Source organism: Schistocerca gregaria, chromosome 6 (assembly GCF_023897955.1).
Source record: "Schistocerca gregaria isolate iqSchGreg1 chromosome 6, iqSchGreg1.2, whole genome shotgun sequence".
NCBI classification, from domain to species: domain Eukaryota; kingdom Metazoa; phylum Arthropoda; class Insecta; order Orthoptera; family Acrididae; genus Schistocerca; species Schistocerca gregaria.
The window spans coordinates 130792052-130814310 of record NC_064925.1 but is presented as its reverse complement, the minus strand read 5'-3'; the positions used below and the strand labels follow the sequence as shown (position 1 = coordinate 130814310).

Below are 22259 nucleotides of genomic sequence, written 5' to 3'. Positions count from 1 at the left end.
CACGCCGTGAGGTGGTTACTTAAGCTGCACGTGTTGCGCAGTTCACAGTATTAACGCATTCAAGTTCTTCTTGTCGAAAGTCAAAGATGCAAATCTGTGCTCAGCGTTGCTCGCCGAACCGGTGGCCCAGCTACCTGGAAGGATGACGTAATGGGGCGCGCTCGGCGAACGACGTCAGCGCGCGATTTAAATACGCCGGCATGGCGCGGCCTATGACGTAACCGGCGCGGCGCCGCGAATGGCGGTGGGTGTGGGCGCGCCCAGCTTACGTCGCCCCTTGCTGCCTGCCGCGTGCTGCAGAGCTTTCGTAAGCGGCTGCGGTCTTTTAAAAGGCGCTTCCCGCATTCCGAATGCTATCGAACAGCTGGTAACTAGTGTGCCCTCTCACGTACTGGCTTTGCCCCGGAGTGCGCCAGCAACGGTACAATAAGCCCGTTTGATGCGAAGCATTCCTGGAAAACACAATTAAGCCAGATCTGCAGGTACTCATTCGTGGAAGGAAGACCGTAGGCGAAAATGTCAATAATGTTGCTACTTAATGTGTGCAAACGAGTGAATTATTAAATTTTAAACTTTTGTCGAATAAGTAGGTTGTTGTGAATAACTCTTTTCACCAAACTTAGCGATTTCTCGAAATTTTTTGCTGTGAACACGTTTTGTTACCAACGAGAAACGATAATTCTCACAACTCTCTTAAGCTACATGTTGCGTGCTCGTAAGGAGGGCAGCCTCTACCAAAGTATTAAAATAATATTATTGGGTTGCTGCACAAGTTTGTAGCGTTTTTCCATAAGTTTAATAAACGCAACAAATACACATAAGGACTTTAGTCTTCACTACTGTATTCTCCCTCACCGTTTGCAGCGTCTGCCAATGCTGGGGTAACTTTTCGATTCTGCGACTGTAGAAATGTAGCTTTTCTCTATCTACGTTATTCCGTGATTTATTCAGTTTTCAAATTTATACTGACCTTTTGATCACCCGGTATATAGATAGTCAATCTATAGACTTTGAGAGTGAATTTGCCAGTATCAAAACATGTTGTTGTTGTTGTTGTGGTCTTCAGTCCTGAGACTGGTTTGATGCAGCTCTCCATGCTACTCCATCTTGTGCAAGCTTCTTCATCTCCCAGTACCTCCTGCAACCTACATCCTTCTGAATCTGCTTAGTGTAGTCATCTCTTGGTCTCCCTCTACGATTTTTAACCTCCACGCTGCCCTCCAATACTAAATTGGTGATCCCTTGATGCCTCAGAACATGTCCTACCAACCGATCCCTTCTTCTGGTCAAGTTGTGCCACAAACTTCTCTTCTCTCCAATCCTATTCAATACTTCCTCATTAGTAATGTGATCTACCCATCAAATCTTCAGCATTCTTCTGTAGCACCACATTTCGAAAGCTTCCATTCTCTTCTTGTCCAAACTAGTTATCGTCCATGTTTCACTTCCATATATGGCTACACTCCATACAAATACTTTCAGAAATGACTTCCTGACAATTAAATCTATACTCGATGTTAACAAATTTCTCTTCTTCAGAAACGCTTTCCTTGCCATTGCCAGTCTACATTTTATATCATCTGTTCTTCGACCATCATCAGTTGTTTTGCTCCCCAAATAGCAAAACTCCTTTACTATTTTAAGTGTCTCACTTCCTAATCTAATTCCATTATCCTCGTTTTGCTTTTGTTGATGTTCATCATATATCCTCTTTTCAAGACACTGTCCATTCCGTTCAACTTCTCTTCCAAGTCCTTTGCTGTCTCTGACAGAATTACGATGTCATCGTCGAACCTCAGCATTTTTATTTCTTCTCCGTGGATTTTAATACCTACTCCAAATTTTTCTTTTGTTTCCTTCACTGCTTGCTCAATATACAGATTGAATAACATTGGAGACAGACTGCAACCCTGTCTCACTCCCTTCCCAACCACTGCTTCCCTTTCATGTCCCTCGACTCTTATAACTGCCATCTGGTTTCTGTACAAATTGTAAATAGCCTTTCGCTCCCTGTATTTTACCCCTGCTACCTTCAGAATTTGAAAGAGAGTATTCCAATCAACATTGTCAAAGCTTTCTCTAAGTCTACAAATGCTAGAAACGTCGGTTTGCCTTTCCTTAATCTTTCTTCTAAGATAAGTCGTAAGGTCGGTATTGCCTCACGAGTTCCAGTGTTTCTACGGAATCCAAACTGATCTTCCCCGAGGTCGGCTTCTACTAGTTTTTCCATTCGTCTGTAAAGAAGTCGTGTTAGTATTTTGCAGCTGTGGCTTATTAAACTGATTGTTCGGTAATTTTCACATCTGTCAACACCTGCTTTCTTTGGGATTGGAATTATTATATTCTTCTTGAAGTCTGAGGGTATTTCGCCTGTTTTATACATCTTGCTCACCAGATGGAAGAGTTTCGTCAGGACTGGCTCTCCCAAGGCTGTCAATAGTTCTAATGGAATGTTGTCTACTCCCAGGACCTTGTTTCGACTCAGGTCTTTCAGTGCTCTGTCAAACGCTTCACACAGTATCGTATTTCCTATTTCATCTTCATCTACATCCTCTTCCATTTCCATAATATTGTCCTCAAGTACATCGCCCTTGTACAGACCCTCTATATACTCCTTCCACCTTTCTCCTTTCCCTTCTTTGCTTAGAACTGGGTTTCCATCTGAGCTCTTGATGTTCATACAAGTGGTTCTCTTATCTCCAAAGGTCTATTTAATTTTCCTGTAGGCAGTATCTATCTTACCCCTAGTGAGATAAGCCTCTACATCCTTACATTTGTCCTCTAGCCATCCCTCCTTAGCCATTTTGCACTTCCTGTCGATCTCATTTTTGAGACGTTTGTATTCCTTTTTGCTTGCTTCATTTACTGCATTTTTATATTTTCTCCTTTCATCGATTAAATTCAATATTTCTTCCGTTACCCAAGGATTTCTACTAGCCCTCGTCTTTTTACCTACTTGATCCCCTGCTGCCTTCACTACTTCATCCCTCAAAACTACCCATTCTTCTTCTACTGTATTTCTTTCCCCCACTCCTAGAACTTAGAACTACTTAAACCTAACTAACCTAAGGACATCACACAACACCCAGTCATCACGAGGCAGAGAAAATCCATGACCCCGCCGGGAATCGAACCCGAGAACCCGGGCGTGGGAACCTCCAAATGTCGTCGATGAAAGTGTGAGTGGGAAGATGACGAAACAATATCTGAAGACGTTTTTTCTGTCAGTTTTGAATCCACATTTGTCGAGAAAGTCATTAGTACTTTGTGACTCCTCGTCTGGACATAAGGATGAACGAGTACTACTGGAAGCATCTGGCGGAAAACATGCGGATTTAAAAATCATTCCGCCTAAAACTACAAAATATGCCCAACCTCTGGATGTGTATTTCTTCAGGCAATATAAAATATACGCCAAGAGACTAACAGACTTCATTAAACTACGTTCCAGTAATATGCTGCCGAAATTGCACGACAGATTCTTTATCATGAAAATGCATTGTGTCATTTACAATCAGTTATCTGCGGGAGTATACAGACCAATGCTTCGTTACGCGTGGCAGAACGCTGACTACGATATTGGTGAACCGGTGAACAACTTCTAAAGAATCATTGACGTGGCGTTCAACACTGATATTATAGAATGTGCAAATACGCCATGCGATCAACTTGCATTTCTTCACTGTGCGTTTTGCAGTCATTCGTATTACTCGGAGCATTTTATTGACATTCCGTATTTACATTTATAGTTAAGATTGCTGCATTGCGTATGGAGTCTACAATTACCTCTACAGTGATATCTAGAGCATGACTGCAGAGTTTTGCAGAAATACGACACCCACCAGCACATTCAGAGGTACATAATGGTCCTATAACCAAACGTTCATACAGGTCTGTTTTTTCGGGCCCAAGTACTTTCCTGGTCAGTAGACTAAAAGCAACCATAGTTCAACGACACACAGTCTCTAGTTCAGCCACGTATACGTGTAGTAGTTGAACTGTGCAGTGAGCTGCAGCGTAGACAAGAGCAGTGGTCGTCTTACGAGCCTTTAGAGGTGTTGGTACGCAGCTGCTACCAGTATTTGTAACGGACTGCAGATGGCATGCGGGCGGTTGGTTCTCCACAGGAAACGGGCTTTCCGAGTTCCTGTGGTGGCGCCCTTTCCCCACCTGCCCCATATCGAGCAGACACACCGAGTCGAAACGAGGCCACGAGAAGCGAGGTCAGGTCACAGGTCGTAGCCCGGCTGAGCCACGCTCGTGTATTTTGGGAGGACAGTCTAGTTGTCGCTTCTTCGCGCACGTGCCAACGGTTGCCAAATCGGCGGGCCCCCGCTCGCTTTCGACAGGTAGAGCTATGTGTACGTGTGTGGTTCCATACCTCAGTCGGCAAGGGCGGAACCTTATAGGATCACTTTGTTGTCTGTCTGTCAAGCTCCATTTTTCCTCTGAAACGGGTAAATGTAAGAAGCTGAAATTTATGTCGCAAAGTAAGATCCACGATCCCTCGGCGGTGTGAATAATTGAAGCTTCTAAATCTATGCAGTCAAAAGATCGGCGGGTACTGAAAGAGATCCGATCACCGTGAAATGCTGCATGATTTTCAGGTAAACTGTAGACAGCAGCCAAAGGACGTGATGTCAGTTACGTCGTTCATCTGAGGAGGATTTTGTTTTATGAAGTTCAGTACTATATACCGGGGGCCAGTATCGGTATGCACGCACTGCCAATATATTCCTAAACGCCGCGCATAAAAACGGGATTTTTCCGGTGCTCATACCTCGGTTTCTATTGGTGATGTAAAGGTAGACTTAAGTATTTTGGATAGTGTGCTAGGGACAATTTGCTAGGGAACTTACGGAGGCACCATTTAGCTCATGTGCGATTCCTGAGAAAACCCGAGAGAAGTGTTTCCACCATTTTTCGCTGTGAGGAGCGGATATCGACACAACGAAAAGCAGCAAATCGCTCAAATTTTAACGATTTATTCTCTAGGCATTTAACTAGAAACGTCATGTTCCCATTTTCAAAAATCTGTATCTGCTATAGAGATAGTATTGGGTACCAAAACCGAGCCGCGAGTTCCAAGACGGCTATGCACAGCAAATGGCTGATTTTATTGCGATGTATTCCTAAGATCCCGATCGCGAATGACCTTGAAATTTTTTTTGATATATCTGTCCGTTTCCGAGACAGAGAACTTCAAAGTTATCCTAGGTAAAATCCGGAGTAGATTATAAAGTGACGAAACTGTAAAACGTCTTTGTTGTCAGATTTCTGGGAATCTTACGTTGTAGTACTGAAGCAAATGCATATAGTGCTGAAGCACACGTAAAATCCGGACAGAGGTGGAAAATTAGTTTTCCGTTGTTTCAATTTCACGTAAGTAAACTATCAAAATTTTCCTGACTCATAAAGTTCTTTTCATACGATTGAAATGCCCTGCTGTGGCGAGGAAAAGAAGCAAACCAGCAGAAAAATGTTTCTGTCGGAGCACAAAAAAGGGCGAATATGCTCCTGCTTAAAAGACTCGGAGTGAAAAGTGCGGTACCAGGTGACTCATTCTACCTTACTCAGTAGCGCCTTTAAAAAGATGTTTGAGTAGAACGGTAGGCACTACTCTTGCACTCACAGCAAATTGAAAACGAAAGTTACTATCGTCGCTGGACGTAACGTGACTCAACAACGAATCACAGTCAATACACGCAGACACTTGGTGGCGCTACTGAGGTCACCAGACTGATAGCCTGTGACGTTCCACTACGCAATTTTTCTTGCTGCGGGATGCGTCATGGCCAGAACAAGCGCATAAAAAGTCAGGACATGCATTTCGCACCGAGAGCAGCAAATAGCTTTCGCAATGCAACCTCCCTGTGACTATATAATTTTTTCCCTAGGGGAGGCAAGAAATAACCGATAACAACAAGCGTCGTCTTCCATCGTACAGATCAGCTTATTTCAGTTGAGGGAAAGGTCGTGACCTGTCAGACAGTTGATCCAGTGTTGAGCTTGGCTGCCAAGAAGGCCACATATTGTGTTAGCGTGCCTCGGAAAAGATAGGTCTCTGGGTTGAGATACAAGCGAGTGAAAAATATCATGTAGTTTACCGGTGAGTTTGCATCGGGTGCTCGTAGAGACATCTTCCTCAGTCCTTGTCATTCTTGCATGACTGATGAGTATCAGGTAGTGGTTGGTTTAAGAGGGGGGACGAACTGCTTGGTCATCTGTCCCAGTATCAGGTATTAACTAGACGTGTACATCTACAGCTGTGTGCGTGGGAAATGCATATGTTGTTCATGAATCATTTCATTTTCTGCTATTTCAGTTCATAGAGGAGGCAGTTTTACCACGCTTTCACAAGCACACGGATGGAATTTGGTATCTTAGCTTCCGTGCACAGTTCCACGGCCAGAAGAAATAACAGTAGTCAGTTGTAAAGGACCAAAAACAAATTTTCTGTCCCATTGTCGCTAACAATACTGAGTGATGTGGTTCTCGGCAAAGGATACAAAATTCCTTTTGATTAATTCTTGAGCTGTACGCACCTTTTTTGACAACGAGTAGCCCATGTACGAAAAAAATGGTGCGATGTTGTATTTTAATCATCTCATCTCTCAGGTGTACGTGTTCCGCTCAGTTTTACGAGACTTGAACCACCATCTTCCCGAATGAAACTCCAGTCTTACCACTGCTCTAACTCTCTCGGTGACAATATCAACACGCCATTCGATTATACGCTCAGTTTTACAAGCAAGTGAATGCCTTAATCTTAAATGTAACGTCCGCAGCCACATTTCTCGTAGTGGTCTGGAATCTGTATAAGTGCGGTTTTGGACAGTGTATAGATAAACAGTGTAATAGTTGAATGTTTTGTTTTGTCGGTTGCAGTTTTAAATGAATGCAAAATACCGGAAGAGTCGCTTATTTATATTTATCAAAAATGCCTTCTGAGGTCCGTTAAGAAGCTATTTCGTTCGAATGAGGCAAACCGGGTGCTTCAAGAGGATAATAATCCGAAACCTCGCAGCCTTCTCTGTACAGAGTGGAAACAGGACAGTGGGGTGTCCACGAGGGATTGGCCTGCAATGGTCCGGATGCAAATTCCATCTAAATGTTGGGTCGTATATCAAGATAAAGCTTAAAGGAAAGCCAATATATGAAGCAGCTGTTAGATCAAATGAGGACGATATGGAGATCGTTACCGAGAGAATATGCAGAAAGTATGGTGAAAAGCATGCCAAATGGTTCAAATGGCTCTAAACACTATGGGACTTAACATCTGAGCTGATCAGTCCCCTATACTTAGGACTACTTAAACCTAACTAATCTAAGGACATCACACACATCCGTGCCCGAGGCAGGATTCGAAACTGCGACCGTAGCAGCAGCGCAGGTCCGGGGTGAAGCGCCTAGAACCGCTCGGCCAACGCATGCCAAAAAGGTGCCAAGCTGTAATCGATAATGGCGTACACTTTCTTGTGGAACTGACTACAGGTCGGAACCAATCATTCAACTCCTTGCTGTAGGAGACAGTTATCCTCGGCCGCCTAAAAATATCTGTACAACACACAACAGAACTTGTTATTTAAGGCGAAAGCCAGCGTACTCAGTTTAAATAGGTAACAGTCTTTGTTCCGCTTCATTCTTATTCAACTATGCCGGTGCTATTTTGATACCGGTGTCGGTGAGCTGTGCTAAAGTTTTCCTTCTATGGCTGAGTAGGACAGAAGTACAGACATGTTGGATGTGGTATACCAAATGAGCCATAAGATCTCCTTTATACTTCAACTGTTACGGGGCAAGTCGCCCAGCTGGAAGACATCTGCCCTAAACAAAGGCCTCGATAATCGTGCGCTGAGAAGTCAGTGACACGTAATGTATTCGTCTACAGAGCCGATGGAGGTTTACCATGCTCTGAAGTTGCTCTTTGCACCGTGCCTCAAAGGTGAGAGTAAATATGAATGCTCTTTGAAGATTACGAGCGGCTGTCTCTGTGAGGAAGATCAGAAAGCCGGCGATGAAGCCATTGACTCGGCGCCTCTGTTTATGCCACACGTGGACGGGAAGGACGCCGACGTAGGGTGTGGCGAACGCTGGCAGAGAGAGACGGAGACGGGTATGTGGCGCCACGCCAGTTCCCGCAGTGCGTGCTATTCTTGTACGCAGGTCACACACGCACCGCACGCAGCACGGTGGCCACCGAGGCAGGATCTCGCCTCTGAGCGTCTTATCGCCACCTCTCTACGGTCTGCTTGAGAACCTCCAAAAGCGAGACTCGTAGCTTATCGCTGAGAGCTTTCTCACGCTTCCGGCGCCTCTCTGAAGTCAGAAACCGGTGAAGAATCCAATTTTGCTGCCTTAATTTCGGCATTCTTATCTTGTGTTTCTGGACCCGTTGAGATCAAAAGTTAGGAGGACTTTAAGCGTGACTTTTGGATCTGTCAGCTGTAGGTTCAGACAGCCTGCTGGAAAATAAGCTCAAAGATGTCTTGCGGATATAGTAGAGCAAATCTGGATTCACTCTCGGATAAAAAGTAACGTTAGAGTTGATGACGCCACAGACCCGGACACCTCCAGGGAGAACCATACATACCTTCATTCTCACTCTTCGTGACCACTGTCGGTTTGTGGGATGCGGAGTGCTACCGATCTTCACTGCTGGTTTACGGCAGCATTAGCCTTTCTATACTGTACAGAGAAACTTAATGAAACGTGGGTTACGATGTGGCATAAATGCCACAACGCGACACTTTTTTTTTGTTTCAAACCGGATCCATTCCCAATGGCTCAGTTAGGGTAGTGTGTGAAAATCAAGTGCTACACTCTAATCTTGCAACACTTGCAAGAATATTTATACTAAACTCCGTCCGAACAGGCCTTGGAAGGCTCAACGGTACCGACCGGGCGCCGTCTTTCCTCAGCCCAAAGGCGTCACTGGATGCGAATATGGAGGGGCATGTGGTCAGCACACCGCTCGCCCAGCCTTACGTCAGTTTATGAGACCGGAGCCGCTACTTATCAATCAGGTAGCTTCTTAGTTTGCCTCACAGGCGCTGAGTGCATCCCGCTTGCCATCAGCGCTCGGCAGACCAGATGGTCACCCATCCAAGTGCTAGCCCAGCACTTAACTTCGGTGATCTGACGGGAACCGATGCTACCACTGCGGCAAGGCCGTTGGCTTGAAAGAATGTACGGTTACCCGCAAAGCAGCGTGCTAATGTAAAGATAATTGAATTTAGAGTTTCAGGCTCTAGGAAGGCAACACTTATTGTACTGTCGTTAGGTGTAACATCACATATAGCAACTCTCCTCTTGAAACGAAATTGTTCTCTTTCCACTTGAAAAGCAACACGCTACGGAAAGCCTCGATCACAGCACTGAAGAGAAATAGAGCTTTCTCTCAAAAAATATATGCCCTTGGTCATTAAAGTAAATATAAGCTGTTGTCAGTTATTGACCTTTGACCGCAACTGAAGGGACATTTTACTGTTAAAAACATTCAAAAGCCAAAGCCGCACAAATATTTCTTTATTTAAAACAGCCGGTTTTGACAGACACAAAGCTTTATGTTTTTAAATATTTTAGTTACGACAAACCTTTTATAATGTGCTGTGTTTATCCACAAGACAACTTGGCATGTGGTCAATCTTAAAATGAACACGTTTCATTACAAAAAAGATTTTTTAAGCCCTGAAGGTGACAGCAAAGTCTGTCGCAAATGGTTGCTTTAAATAACGTAAGATTTATCTTAGCTTTTGCATGTTTTTAACAAAGAAAACGCATCGCTCCTTCTGTCTTCTCAAAATGAGCAAATTCAGTTATTTTACTCGTAGCTGAGTAAAACCATCAAGAGACAATACAGTCACGTCTGCGCTGTGACACAACCGCGGCTGTTGCTCCTTAATGCTGGCACCGGGGCGAAACATCGAATGTTTGTATAGTGAGCAATATTCGCCGATGCTCACGTGCTCGTTATCTCTACCACAGATAACAGCCGGAGAATTAAATTGCCTGTTCTGAAGGAAATCCCGTGCCAGCTGATCATGTTCACCGTCTTTTAGTGTTTTAGTTTTGTGAGACCGCTGACTGGCAGATATGCGCAGTTTCCTCTTTTCATATTATAATGAACGACTGCTCCCTAGTCCAAACCGCAGTGTCATGTAGCTTCGCCTAAACCGCAATATCACGTCTGTTCCTGGCTTCTAATTTTATACGGGCATTGTAGAATTTCTGCACATCTTCCGGATATATGCTACTGAAAAGCAATAGCGCCCACATTACACATATTGCTTAACGGCGGAAATTCAGTGGCTTCCAACGGCAGCACAGAAACAAATGAACTTTGTTAAACATCGTCGATTACCAACGGTTCCACAGTTGAGTTCGATATTTGATAAAAGACAAAATCAAATTTCAAAAATGGCTCTGAGCACCATGCGACTTAACTTCTGAGGTCATCAGTCGCCTAGAACTTAGAACTAATTAAACCTAACTAACCTAAGGACATCACACACATCCATGCCCGAGGCATGATTCGAACCTGCGACCGTAGCGCTCGCTCAGTTCCAGACGTAGCGCCTAGAACCGCACGGCCACTCCGGCCGGCCAGAATAGAATTTTTTAAACTTTTCAAATATATGTTGTTTATTAAGAGATTGCTGCTCAGGTTCTGCAAATTTAGCAGGCTGTGTGTGCTTTTTGACGTGAAACATATTCAAACCGTTTCCTCTTTGTAGTCCAAGCTGTAACGATTACGACCTGCAGTTTGCCATTGTTCCAAAACGGTTGTAGTAGGAAAACTCTTTCGCTATTAATGAAGCTGTTCAATGCAGCAATACGTTTACAGCGTCCGGACGGGCCTGCTTTATAGTCACATCCACGTTGGATCACCATTCTGTCACAGTCTAACTGAGAAAGACTTGACACTGCATCAAGTGCTAATTGACGTTACATAGCACATACAACATTCACACATTACACAATTAACATAAACGCTACTTACTTTGATTTTAACCACACAAGGATCCTGATTAACTCTAGTTTCTCTTAAACACCTGCCGGACACTTCCTTCGCCAAAATTTCCTTCCCTTCAAAAACATGGTTACTATCTGTATTGTGGAAGGCTTGAACTATGAATATCCTCATTTTACATTTTGGAAGTCAACATGAGTTAGGCTTATAGTATCGAACCCCACACCCTAGAAATGCACTTGAATGCAGCTGATTTCTCCGTCTCTCATTCATGTTTTCCGCACGTGCTGCTAGATGCGCTTGCGGTCACAAATGCTGCATTCGCACGCTCCCTATAGGCTCTCGAAGAGAATCAGACTTGTTTGTGCAGTTTGCTCGTATCTAGCCACTGGTTTGTCAGGCAAGGCGTACACATAACTACAAAGTTTGTCAATTTAACCTCACTTTTGAAGCAGACACTGTTCGTGTACGCTGAATTTTGGCTACAAATTCAGTTAAAGCATTTCTGACATTGACGCTGGCACTGTGTTTAAAGAAGAAGAAGAAACTTTGGTTCAGGGAATTATTTAAAATGAGAGAGAAATATACAGATGAAAACCTGTTAAAAGGAAATCTATACTTGGAACATGGTGACTGCGTCAACGTTTTCCGAATGGATTCAACGTTCTCCGAATGGACAATGAAACTTTTAATAACTTGTTAAGAGTTATTTCGCCCACACATCTTAAAAGAAGATTAAAGAATGCGAAAATTTATTCTGTTTGGTCCTGTAATAGCGGTTTATGAAAATACCACAAGTTCTGAACATATAGTTTACATCGTCCGTGGAAGAAAAAGGTTCAATTTCTTTTTTTTTTTTTTTTTAATTTGTTGAACGCTCACTCGCATGTAGTTCGCAGAATACTGAGTTGCTTCTGAGTCTCTTCGGGCGTGATCCTGTATATGGCTGGGAAAGATGTGACCCCTCTACCTTTGTGTTAGGTGACTGCCAATGCTATTTGGTTTTTATCCTCGATCGTAGTTCCCATAGTTGTGGAAACCACGATTCAGTGAGATAAATTGTTATAAAACTTATTTTTCACGAAACAAACGCGGCAAAACATCAACACAACGTCCCGCATCTTTTCGAATTTTCTGTCAGTTAAAGTTTCCCTCAAACACGCTCTGTGTTTGACAACTACGTCGAATGGCATCAAATATTTGGCGAACATCGTAAAGTGTGACAAATTATTTGTCCGTCTACGGGGATCTGTTGATGAACTCTCATAAAATGTGGTGTTGTTCGTATTCCTTTAGCTTCGAACTGCGAACCGTTCCGTACAGCTCAGTATTAGGGTTGCGAAAAACCGACCAGTTAAAACCCATGCCGGTATTTTTGCTCTGAATAACCGTTATTTTTCATTATTTCTTTGGTTACGCTTTTGACAGGTGCTTGTTATTTTTTAGTAATAACCCATAAAACAATTAATTAATTAGCCATAACAATAATGCTAATTTTTTCATTTTTAAATAAACCTTTTCTTTAAAAAATGCAGTAATTTTCATTCTTTAAATTTGCTTTTGTTTGAAGCATTGCGTTATTATAGAAAATGGGAAAAGCGATCAGAGCTATGTTAATAACAATGCCGACGGAAACGAGCAACAAACACATGGCATAAGAATTGATACAGAATTGCTGAGACAATAACTCCCGTTATCGTGTGTCGTAGCTTAAGGTACGCCTGTACATTCAGTGTGTTAGAATCACCCGCACATGGGACATCGGTAGTTTCCTGCTGTCGTCGCCTGTATTGCAGAATGGCATCAGCCCTAGTTTGGAAATATTTTCTAAAGTGACGTAGTAATGAAGTATAATGCATCATTTGCTTTAAAAGAAAGATTTGTCTGACACTTCTGTGAAATAATAAATGAGGAAGCAAGTTATGATAACAGTAATAAATGAAGCTTAACAACAATTCATTCATAGTATACAATGAAGTAGAAAGTAACTGATCTGCTCTCTGTGTCTACGTAATATGCCTTCATCTGCTTGCAGCCCTTGACAACAGGCAAATTTAACACGAAAAGTAAGAATTCTTCAGTCTCGGTTTTCACCCTTTAGTAATGACTATTTGTAATGCCCGGATAGTTGTATGATCCCCGATTACAGCATGGCTTTTGAGCAGAGTTCCAAAAAATGCTGGCTACTTTGTTTAGTGTTCAAACACTTATCACTTTTCGGGAAAAGCCTATTTAATTTAACATTTTGATTATGTGTATCTTGAGACTGAGTCAAAATTGTTCAATCTTTGTTCAATTACTACATTTACTGCTGCAAATAATAGGAATAAAATACCGAAAAATCGGTTATTTCAGAAACCATTTATTTTGAGCCAGGGATAACCGCTGTCCCTGCTCACACCCAAACCTCCAGGTACCTCCTCAGTTCGGTATCAAACGTTGTATGTCGAAAGAGTATCAACCAAAACTCCGATTTAGTTCGTGCTATGTGCTGCCGTCCAGGAGAACGGGCGTAAACTTTAAAAAAGTAACACCAGAACTACGTATCAGAGCAAAAGGATAACTGTTAAGTAATACGTTTAGCTTCCGCGGTGAAGTTGGTAGTGTGCTATATCGTCGTACCAAGGGTCCTGGATTCAACCCCGTAATTTTTTTAGCTGTTTATACATCAAAGTGTTATACGGGACTAATAATACTTTCGCAAGTGTGATGTAATTAATTCTTTATTCTACTGTTCTGATTGTTTGTATTTATTTTGTGAAATTACAAATACAATAGCTTCTTCATTACGAGTGTCTGTTCTGTCGCACATGTCGACAGAACACCACATGCCCATACAACAGCTTCACGCGTAAACAGTTAAAAAAAATTGTCATCAGTGGGGTCTGAACGCAGGACCTCACCCTCTGCAACTCACCCGCGCGAAATCTACAAAGCAATTATTCACAGATACGCTTTTCCAGTCCTCCGTAGTTCTGGTGTTACTCTTAATTACAGTTTACGCATGTTCTACTGGACGCCAGCACATAGCACGAACTAACTCTAACGACATAAAACGATTAGTACCGATCTGAGTGTCTGACATCTGGATGTTTGGGTATCAGTATACCAGCCTATTCACCGAGGCTCCCTCATTTGCAGACGCCCTTCCTCTGAAGGATTTGCGCGGTGCAGAGCACTGAGCGGGTTGCGGTGCTCTCACCACACACACACACACACACACACACACACACACACACACACACACACGCTCCTTTCACACCGGCCCGCTAACCACACGCTTGAGGAAACGCGTCGGCCTCGCTTGTGAAGAGGCTCTGCGCCCCTCGCGGAGCCCCATTCTGTCCGTCAGCCTCTGGGCTTTCAATTACGGGTGCGCTCTCGCAATTAAGGCCGAGCCCAGCGCAGACGCTCATTACGCCCTTTTGCACGCTCCCGCAGTACACGCATCTCCTGACGCAGCTCCAAGTGGGACCTCGCAGCCACGCCCCTCGTTACATTCACGCTGTAGCTACCGAGTACAGCGACGAAACACACGTCAGCAGGCGCTCACGCCCATATTCAGCCGTCTCTACTCCCCCTGATGATACCACGGTTTTAATTACATAAGCACACAGCAGCGGACTGAAACTGCTTCATAAAAGAAAAGAAGAATACTTTTTATTATTTCGCATGTGAGGAAGCCGCAATGCCACAATAATACAGGGTGTTTATAAATCAGTTATACACAAATAAACTTCAGTTGTGAAAATGGGAAATAATTAATAGTAATGTTTGATAAGCACTGAATGCAGTATGTCTTCCTAACACTGTTAGTTCCCGACGTTCCCGCTAGGTCGCATGCACGATGGAGTTCTAACAGTCATCGTAGAGTCGTGTAACGCTGCAGAGTGTGCGCAGTGTTTATGGTTTCCTAACTCAAATCCGCTACTACAATTCAGAGGCAATATCTACATAGGCACTACGCACTCCACCTTACGGCGCGTGGCGTAGGGAACTCTGTACAACCACTAGCCATTTCCATTCCTATTCCACTCGCAAAGAGAACGACGGAAAACGACTGTGCGCCTCCGTATCAACCGTAATTTCTCGTATCTTATTTGCGTGGTCCTTATGCGCAATATATGTTGGAGGTAACAGAATCGTTCTGCAGTCAGCTTCAAATGCCGGTTTTCTAAATTTTCCCAAATGTGTTTCTCGAAACGAATGTCGCCATCAGTTCCCGAAGCATTTCATTGTTGTTCAAACTTACCGGTAACAAATCTAGCAGCCAGTCTCTAAATTGCTTCGATGTATTCCTTTAATCCGACCTGGTATGAATCTCAAACACACGACCATACTCAAGAATAGGTCGCACTAGCGTCCAATATACGGTCTCCAAACCGCCTTTCCTACCACAATCCTCACACTCTTATTCTATTTCATATCACTTTGCAACGTTACGCCCTGATATGATATTTAAACGAAGTGACTGCATCAAGCAGGACACTACTAATGTATCCAAACATTACAGATTTGTTTTCCTGCTTGTCCACATTACTTAGATTTTTCTACATTAGAGCTAGGTACCATTCATCGTACCAACTAGAAATTTTGTTTAAGTCATCTTGTATCCTTCTATTGTCCGCGAGATAGTAATGCTTATAGAGAATAAGAGGAGCCCTATCACACTTCCCAGGTGCCCTTCTGACGATACCCTGATTCATAGACATAAGCTTCTCTGCCTCAAGAAAATTTATTGTATTCCAGCTGAGGATACGTCCAAAGATTCTGCAGCAAACCGATGTTAGGGATATTGGTCTGTAATTTAGCGGGTCCGTTCTTTTGTCCTTGTTATACACAGGGATGACGTACGCTTTTTTTACAGTCGCTTGGGACTTTGCGCTGGGCGAGAGAGTCGCGATAAATGCAAGCTAAGTAAGGGGCCAGAGCGGTAGCGTATTCTTTGAAAAGCCTAATTGGGATTCTATCCGGATCTCGTGATTTATTTGGTTTCAACTCCTTCAGTTGTTTCACTGCGCCTGGGATGCTTATTACTATATCGTCCACATGGGAATCTGTTCGACGTTCAAACGAAGGTATGTTTGAACGATTTATTGAACGTGAAATTTAAAACTCCGGCTTTCGTTTTGCTGTTCAACTACTCCAAGACTAAATACCGCCAGCTACCACCTCAAAGACAAACAATTTTAATTGGTACAATAATTTCTTCGAAAATGGCTGTGTATAACATCGGACGCCGACTCAGTGTAGCCAGCAGTCTCTGACGCAGCAATTGAACAAGTTCGGCAGTCTTATTACAATCGTAATCCGGCTAAATCAACGAGACATTCCAGCATAGAATTGAATATGCCTGATGTTACGGTGTGGAAGGTATTGCTAGCTTAAAGAGAAAGTGACAAAGGAAAACTAGCTGCATTCTGTGTAGAGATGTTTAACAAAATGCAGACAAAAGATGATTATCTTAATAAAATTGGATTGAAGTGTCGAAGCCAACTTCCATACCTGTGGTAAAATAAATGGGCGTAATGTTAGGATGTGGAGTGAGCAGAAACCACGTAAGGTAATTGACCATGTACGGGACTCGCCTAAGGTAAATGTTTCTTTGTACTGTAATTGATTACATATGGGACATTCGTCGTGTTACAAAAGGTAGGCACACATAAGCTATACTGCATTCAGTGTAGTATCAAACATTTCCCTAAGTTAATTACCCTTTTCACAAATAAAGGTTATTTTTGAATAACTGATGGCTGGGTGTTCTGTGATGTCCTTAGGTTAGTTAGGTTTAAGTAGTTCTAAGTTCTAGGGGACTGATGACCATAGATGTAAAGTCCCATAGTGCTCAGAGCCATTTGAACCATTTTTTTGTTGAATAACTAATTTATAAACAGCCTGTATACACTATCCGATAAAAGATATTCGGACACCGCTATGGCATATGGAACTGCCCACTAGATGTCACGAAAGGCGCACCCGCCAGTATAAAAGGTGACAGGAAGTACACGCTGTATCAAAAAGAATCATCCGATTTAAAAATAAAAAAACTGTTATTTTAGGTATGTGAACAACGTACTGTAAACGTACTGTACTGTTGGAAAGAGCAAACTCTCGAGTTTTACATGGTTCCCGTTACGTAGAAGCAGTGTGGGCCCACTTCAGTTCTAGTGAAAATGGTGTCGGGACATCTGAAAGCGTTTTGTGTTGTACCTTTTGCGCAGTGCTGGTCAATAATAACTGTTCAGCGTGACTTTCGTACTAGTTGTGGTGTGGGTTCTCCTATAGCACAGGGCATGGACAATTCCGAGAAACAGGTTGTTTGTGTAAAGACAAATCGCCGGGCCGCCCCAGAGTGTCTGACACAGACGTCGAAGCATCCGCCATAGTTTCATGAGGAGTTCGTAGAAATCCTTTCGTCGTGCAGCTCGACAGCTCAGCATGCTCCCGATGTCCGTCTGGCGTGTGTTGCGTCGACGTTTACACATGAAACCGTACAGAATTCAGCTACTGTAAGCTCTTCGTGAAGGCGACAAACAGCAAACGTGTGGAGTTCTGTATTTCGTTCTTGGCAAAATGGAGGATGACAGTTTTTTTGGTCGGCCGCTGTGGCCGACTGGTTCTAGAAGCTTCAGTCCGGAACCGCGCTGCTGCCACGATCGCACGTTCGAATCCTGCCTCGGGCATGGATGAATATGATGTCCTTAGGTTAGTTAGGTTTAAGTAGTTCTAGGTCTAGGGGACTGATGGCCTCAGATGTTAAGTCCCATAGTGCTTAGAGCCATTTGAACTATTTTTGAACAGTTTTCTTCCACGCTTAGCGTGTAGTGACGATGCAGCATTCCATTTAAATGGAGAGGTGAACCGTCATAATGTGAGAATATGGGGGACGGAACAAACACATGAAGATTGTACAACATGAGAGGGACTCTCCAAAATTTAATGTATTTTGTGCAGTTGTGCTGAAAAGGTGTATGGTCCATTTTTCTTTGCCTAGAACACTGTTACAGGAAGTACATAACTGGATATGCTTGGGAACTTTCTTTTCCCACAGTTAGAGACTGATTCGAACGACTTCATTTACCAACAGGATGGGGCACCGCAACACTGACATCTGGAAGTGCAGGAGCTTTTAAATCGAAGGATTACTGGACGATGGGTCGGTCGCACTGGACCAAATGATTCAGCCGTACATTACTGGCCACGAAGGTCACCAGGCCTGACTGTATGTGATTATTTCTTGTGGTGGTTTATAAAAGACACTGTTAATGTGCCTCCGTTACCAGCAACAGTGAACGAACTGAGACATCGCATCAGAGCAGCGGTTGAAGCTGTAACTCAAGACATGCTCGCTGCAGTCTGGGAACAGTTTGAATACAGTTCATGAAAAAAACAAAATTCATTTTATATGTTTTCAGAAACACAGACGTGCCAAATCGGTTACACCCTGTACTGTGCTGTCAGTAGCGAAGCAGTAACGGCAGCGTGGGTCGGTCACGAGAGCTCTGTGACTTCGAACGTGGAATAGTCACACCACATGAGTAAAAACTCCATGAGTACATGTCAACCTTTTTAAAGCTGTCTAAGACGACTGTTACTGTGACAGTGAAGTGAAAAAACGAAGTAATAACCACAGGTAAACCAAGACTTTGGCAGACCTCATGTACTGACTGACGGACCGTCGAGCATTGCAGAGGTTGGTAGTAAAAACTCGCACGAAATAAGCGGAAGCAGTCACCCGTGAGTTCCAAAGTGCTACCAGTGGTCCACCTAGCACAATGGTCGAGCAGATACTCCTAAGCAATACGTTTCTATAGTGACACTTCATGTGATAACAGTGAGGTAAATAAGATGTGTTGCAACGATATTGGGATGTTTTTCGCGGTTAGCGTGTTGTCACCTTTTAGCACTAAATGCGGAATGATATGAACACATTACTGCGTACTGTAGAGGAACAGTTAGGAGACGGTGATTGATTGCATCAGCAGGACAATGCCTCTTGTAAGAAAAGAGCATCTCCGTAATGGTTAGTGGACAATAACATCCCTGAAATGGACTGGCTGCCCAGATAAGCACCCACTTGAAAATCTTTGGCATGAGTTTATCGTGGGTAGCATTCAGCTCACGCTAGGTGAGGAGAACCCGACGTCATAGTGACGTAACACTACGTCATCGTGACGTAATAACCTAAATCGACTACATGAGTGCGTATATCGATTTTTGCGGTTGTACCGATAATGTCAAAGCTAAATGTAAATACATGTGTACAAACGAAGTGACAGGAGTTATCTGTTACGCTCATCCCAGTTGAATTAATTATTAAGCTGTAATCCCAACAATTTGGGATGGTATTATGTGTTTCAGGAACATAATGAATGTCTGAACGAAGGAACCATAACGAAAGTAAAAAGAAAAGATTTTAGTCAATTTAAAAAAAAAATCCGATGAATCGTGCATAAATCGTGTGGATAGAAACGTGAAAGAATTATTAAGCTGCAATCCAAAGAATGTGGGTATTATTGTTGTTTCATGTGCATAACGAATATCTGAATGAAGGAATCATAACCATACCGAAAGTGATTGGCATTTCTTATTACGATTAATCGTGCATAAATCAAGTGGATAAAAACGTGAAATAGGGAGAAATTAAAGTGTTTCGCATTTTTATAAAAGCCAATGAATTGTACATAATTCATGTGGGCAGAAACGTTAAACTGAAAAACTGAAGTTCGAAGTAATTCCGAATGTTGCTGGAAATATTACACCATCTAGTTCCATTTAATTTTGCCTTCATGTTGTAAATCAACTAAGAACAATGAACAGTGCATATTCAAGACGCACACAACAGTCGATGTATACAGAATGCACACAACAGTCGATAGGAAAACTCGTGAAACTCATGATCATGCGTGCTTACGTCACGTTGACGTAGGGCTCTCCTCACTTAGTATGAAATGAATGGTACCCGTCTATCGTTGGCTTGCTGCTGCAGATGTCGGAGCTATGAGCCGCATAAATAATATCGCTGGAGTTACAGTAAATTAGAATACCTCTTACATAACAAATTAATTACAGACTTCTGAACCATTGAACGGAAAAAAATAAACTTATGAGATGAAGGTATTTTCTTTTCTCATCTGATTGTTGTTTACTGTTTAAACGAAATAGGCCAGCCGCATATCTTTGTGTGAGTGCTGTTTCCAGGATACAATGAGTCTTCATAACATGCCTATTTTCAGCGGGCACCTCAGAGAATGAAATTACGGAGAAACCACATCATCCATTCGTCGTCTGAATCATGGACGTGCGGAAAGTTGTGTGCTGCTGTCGTTTATAATTAGAAATGAAACGAGCGGTACTGGCAGCTGCTGAAGACGGGCCGATTTCCAAGAAGCATTCCTGTGGGCACCCAGGTGTCTCGCTATGCAGATCCTCTTCCTGCTTAACATGCGCCAACGACTGTAGTCGGTCTGATACCTTCAGAAAGAGAAGCAAACATGTGTTTTCCTAACCTACATGCATGCTGCGACACACTGTTCAAGCAAAATGCGTAATAATGGTGAGAATTAAACCGTCTGTAATTACACAATTTTGTTATATAATCGACGCGCCCGTAGAACAAACATTGTGTTAAAATCTGACGGTGTTTATTATGAGGCCAATGGCAATTTACCACGCGGTCACTAGGCTAGGGCGGTCCTATTACCAGTCAGAAAGTTCGATTGCATTCATTTCCATTGAATGGTCATCTGACTTCTAACTTGGAATATTGAGTACACGATCGCGACCAGGTATTTTTCACGTTTATTGGCCTCTCCATGCTCTCAAATAAAAAAATACAGTTGGAAATAGCTTGCATCAGCTCGAAACAGTGGTTAGTTTTAGAACATGATATGTTTAACTTCCTAGGGTGATTCTACAGATTCTGATTGATGCCGTTTCTCATAGAACGTCCACCTCCCGGGTTGGAGTGTGAAACTATAAAGTGCACGTGCCCTCTCTAACAACCCTACCACAACAAAAGTCAAAAATTAATTATGATTGTAGTGTTGCTCATGCTGTTAAATATTGCATTTTCTGGCAACAACAAAATTATATTATGTGGCAGGTGTCATTAGAGCACAGTTATTAGTCATTTCTTGAAATGGTCCATCTTGGTATGCAACAAGACGTGCGAAATTTGCGAGGTATAAGAGAAGTACTGGTGACAGTGAAACCTGCATATCTCGGCGGGTAAAGCAAGGTTCTAGATTAGAGTCTGTCCGGCACACAGTTATAATCCTCCAGGAAGTTTCAAAACAGTGCACACTCCATCGAAAGACTTGCACCAGGCGAACGGTCTACCTGACGGGAGGCCCTCGTCACACGACATTTCATTTCATTTTCACTGCAATAAAAGACTAGTTCTAGCAGTCTAATGTTTTAAAACGATCAGCCCAGCAAGTATAGTTTCATACAGTTGTCTTTTGCAGACGCAGGTGTTTTAAAGAGCAACTTGTCTCATTGTTGCAGTTCTGGGAGATCATATCCGACGAGCACGGCATCGACCCGACAGGCGCCTACCACGGTGACTCTGACCTGCAGCTTGAGCGCATCAATGTGTACTACAATGAGGCGTCGGGCGGCAAGTACGTGCCGCGCGCCATCCTGGTGGACCTGGAGCCGGGCACCATGGACTCTGTGCGCTCCGGACCCTTCGGCCAAATCTTCAGGCCAGACAACTTCGTGTTCGGCCAGAGCGGCGCCGGCAACAACTGGGCTAAGGGCCACTACACGGAGGGCGCAGAACTTGTCGACTCAGTGCTCGATGTTGTGCGCAAGGAGGCCGAGAGCTGCGACTGTCTCCAGGGGTGAGTAATCTGTGGTGATGCCTCTTCTGAATCACTTTTGGCCATGTACTTAAAACCTTGTCCTTTCCTTGGCAAATCAAGATGTACATGTCTGCATGGGTTGATGATGTTATTGAACTAGAGCAACCTACTTCAACTTTGCTTACTGTCTTAGTCTCCCACTTCTATATTTACCACACTCTGTTACCAAATCAACTGTTACTTAATCCCTCTGGATGTGCCCTATCAACTGAAACCTTCTTCTAGTTATTCAATTTACCTATCTAAACTTCTGTATTCTTGTGTAGCACCACATTTCATAATCTTACATTCTCATCTAACCTGAAATGTTTACTGTCTATGTCTCTCTTCTGTGCAATGCTCTACTTCTTCAGGCAAACTCGTTCAGAAATAGCTTCCTAACATTTAACGTATATAGGAAAAAACTCATTGCCTACTGT

The 22259-nt window shown here is 43.1% G+C and overlaps 1 protein-coding gene across 1 annotated transcript in view; it reads left to right on the top strand.

The window, feature by feature from the left end:
* The window catches only part of LOC126278532 (tubulin beta-1 chain), a 52260-nt gene that overhangs the window by 23592 nt on the left and 6409 nt on the right, over positions 1-22259 (top strand). Inside the window, exon 2 of the mRNA XM_049978707.1 lies at positions 21482-21819. Coding sequence (XP_049834664.1) covers positions 21482-21819 — 338 coding nt within the window. The remainder of the gene's footprint in view (positions 1-21481; positions 21820-22259) is intronic.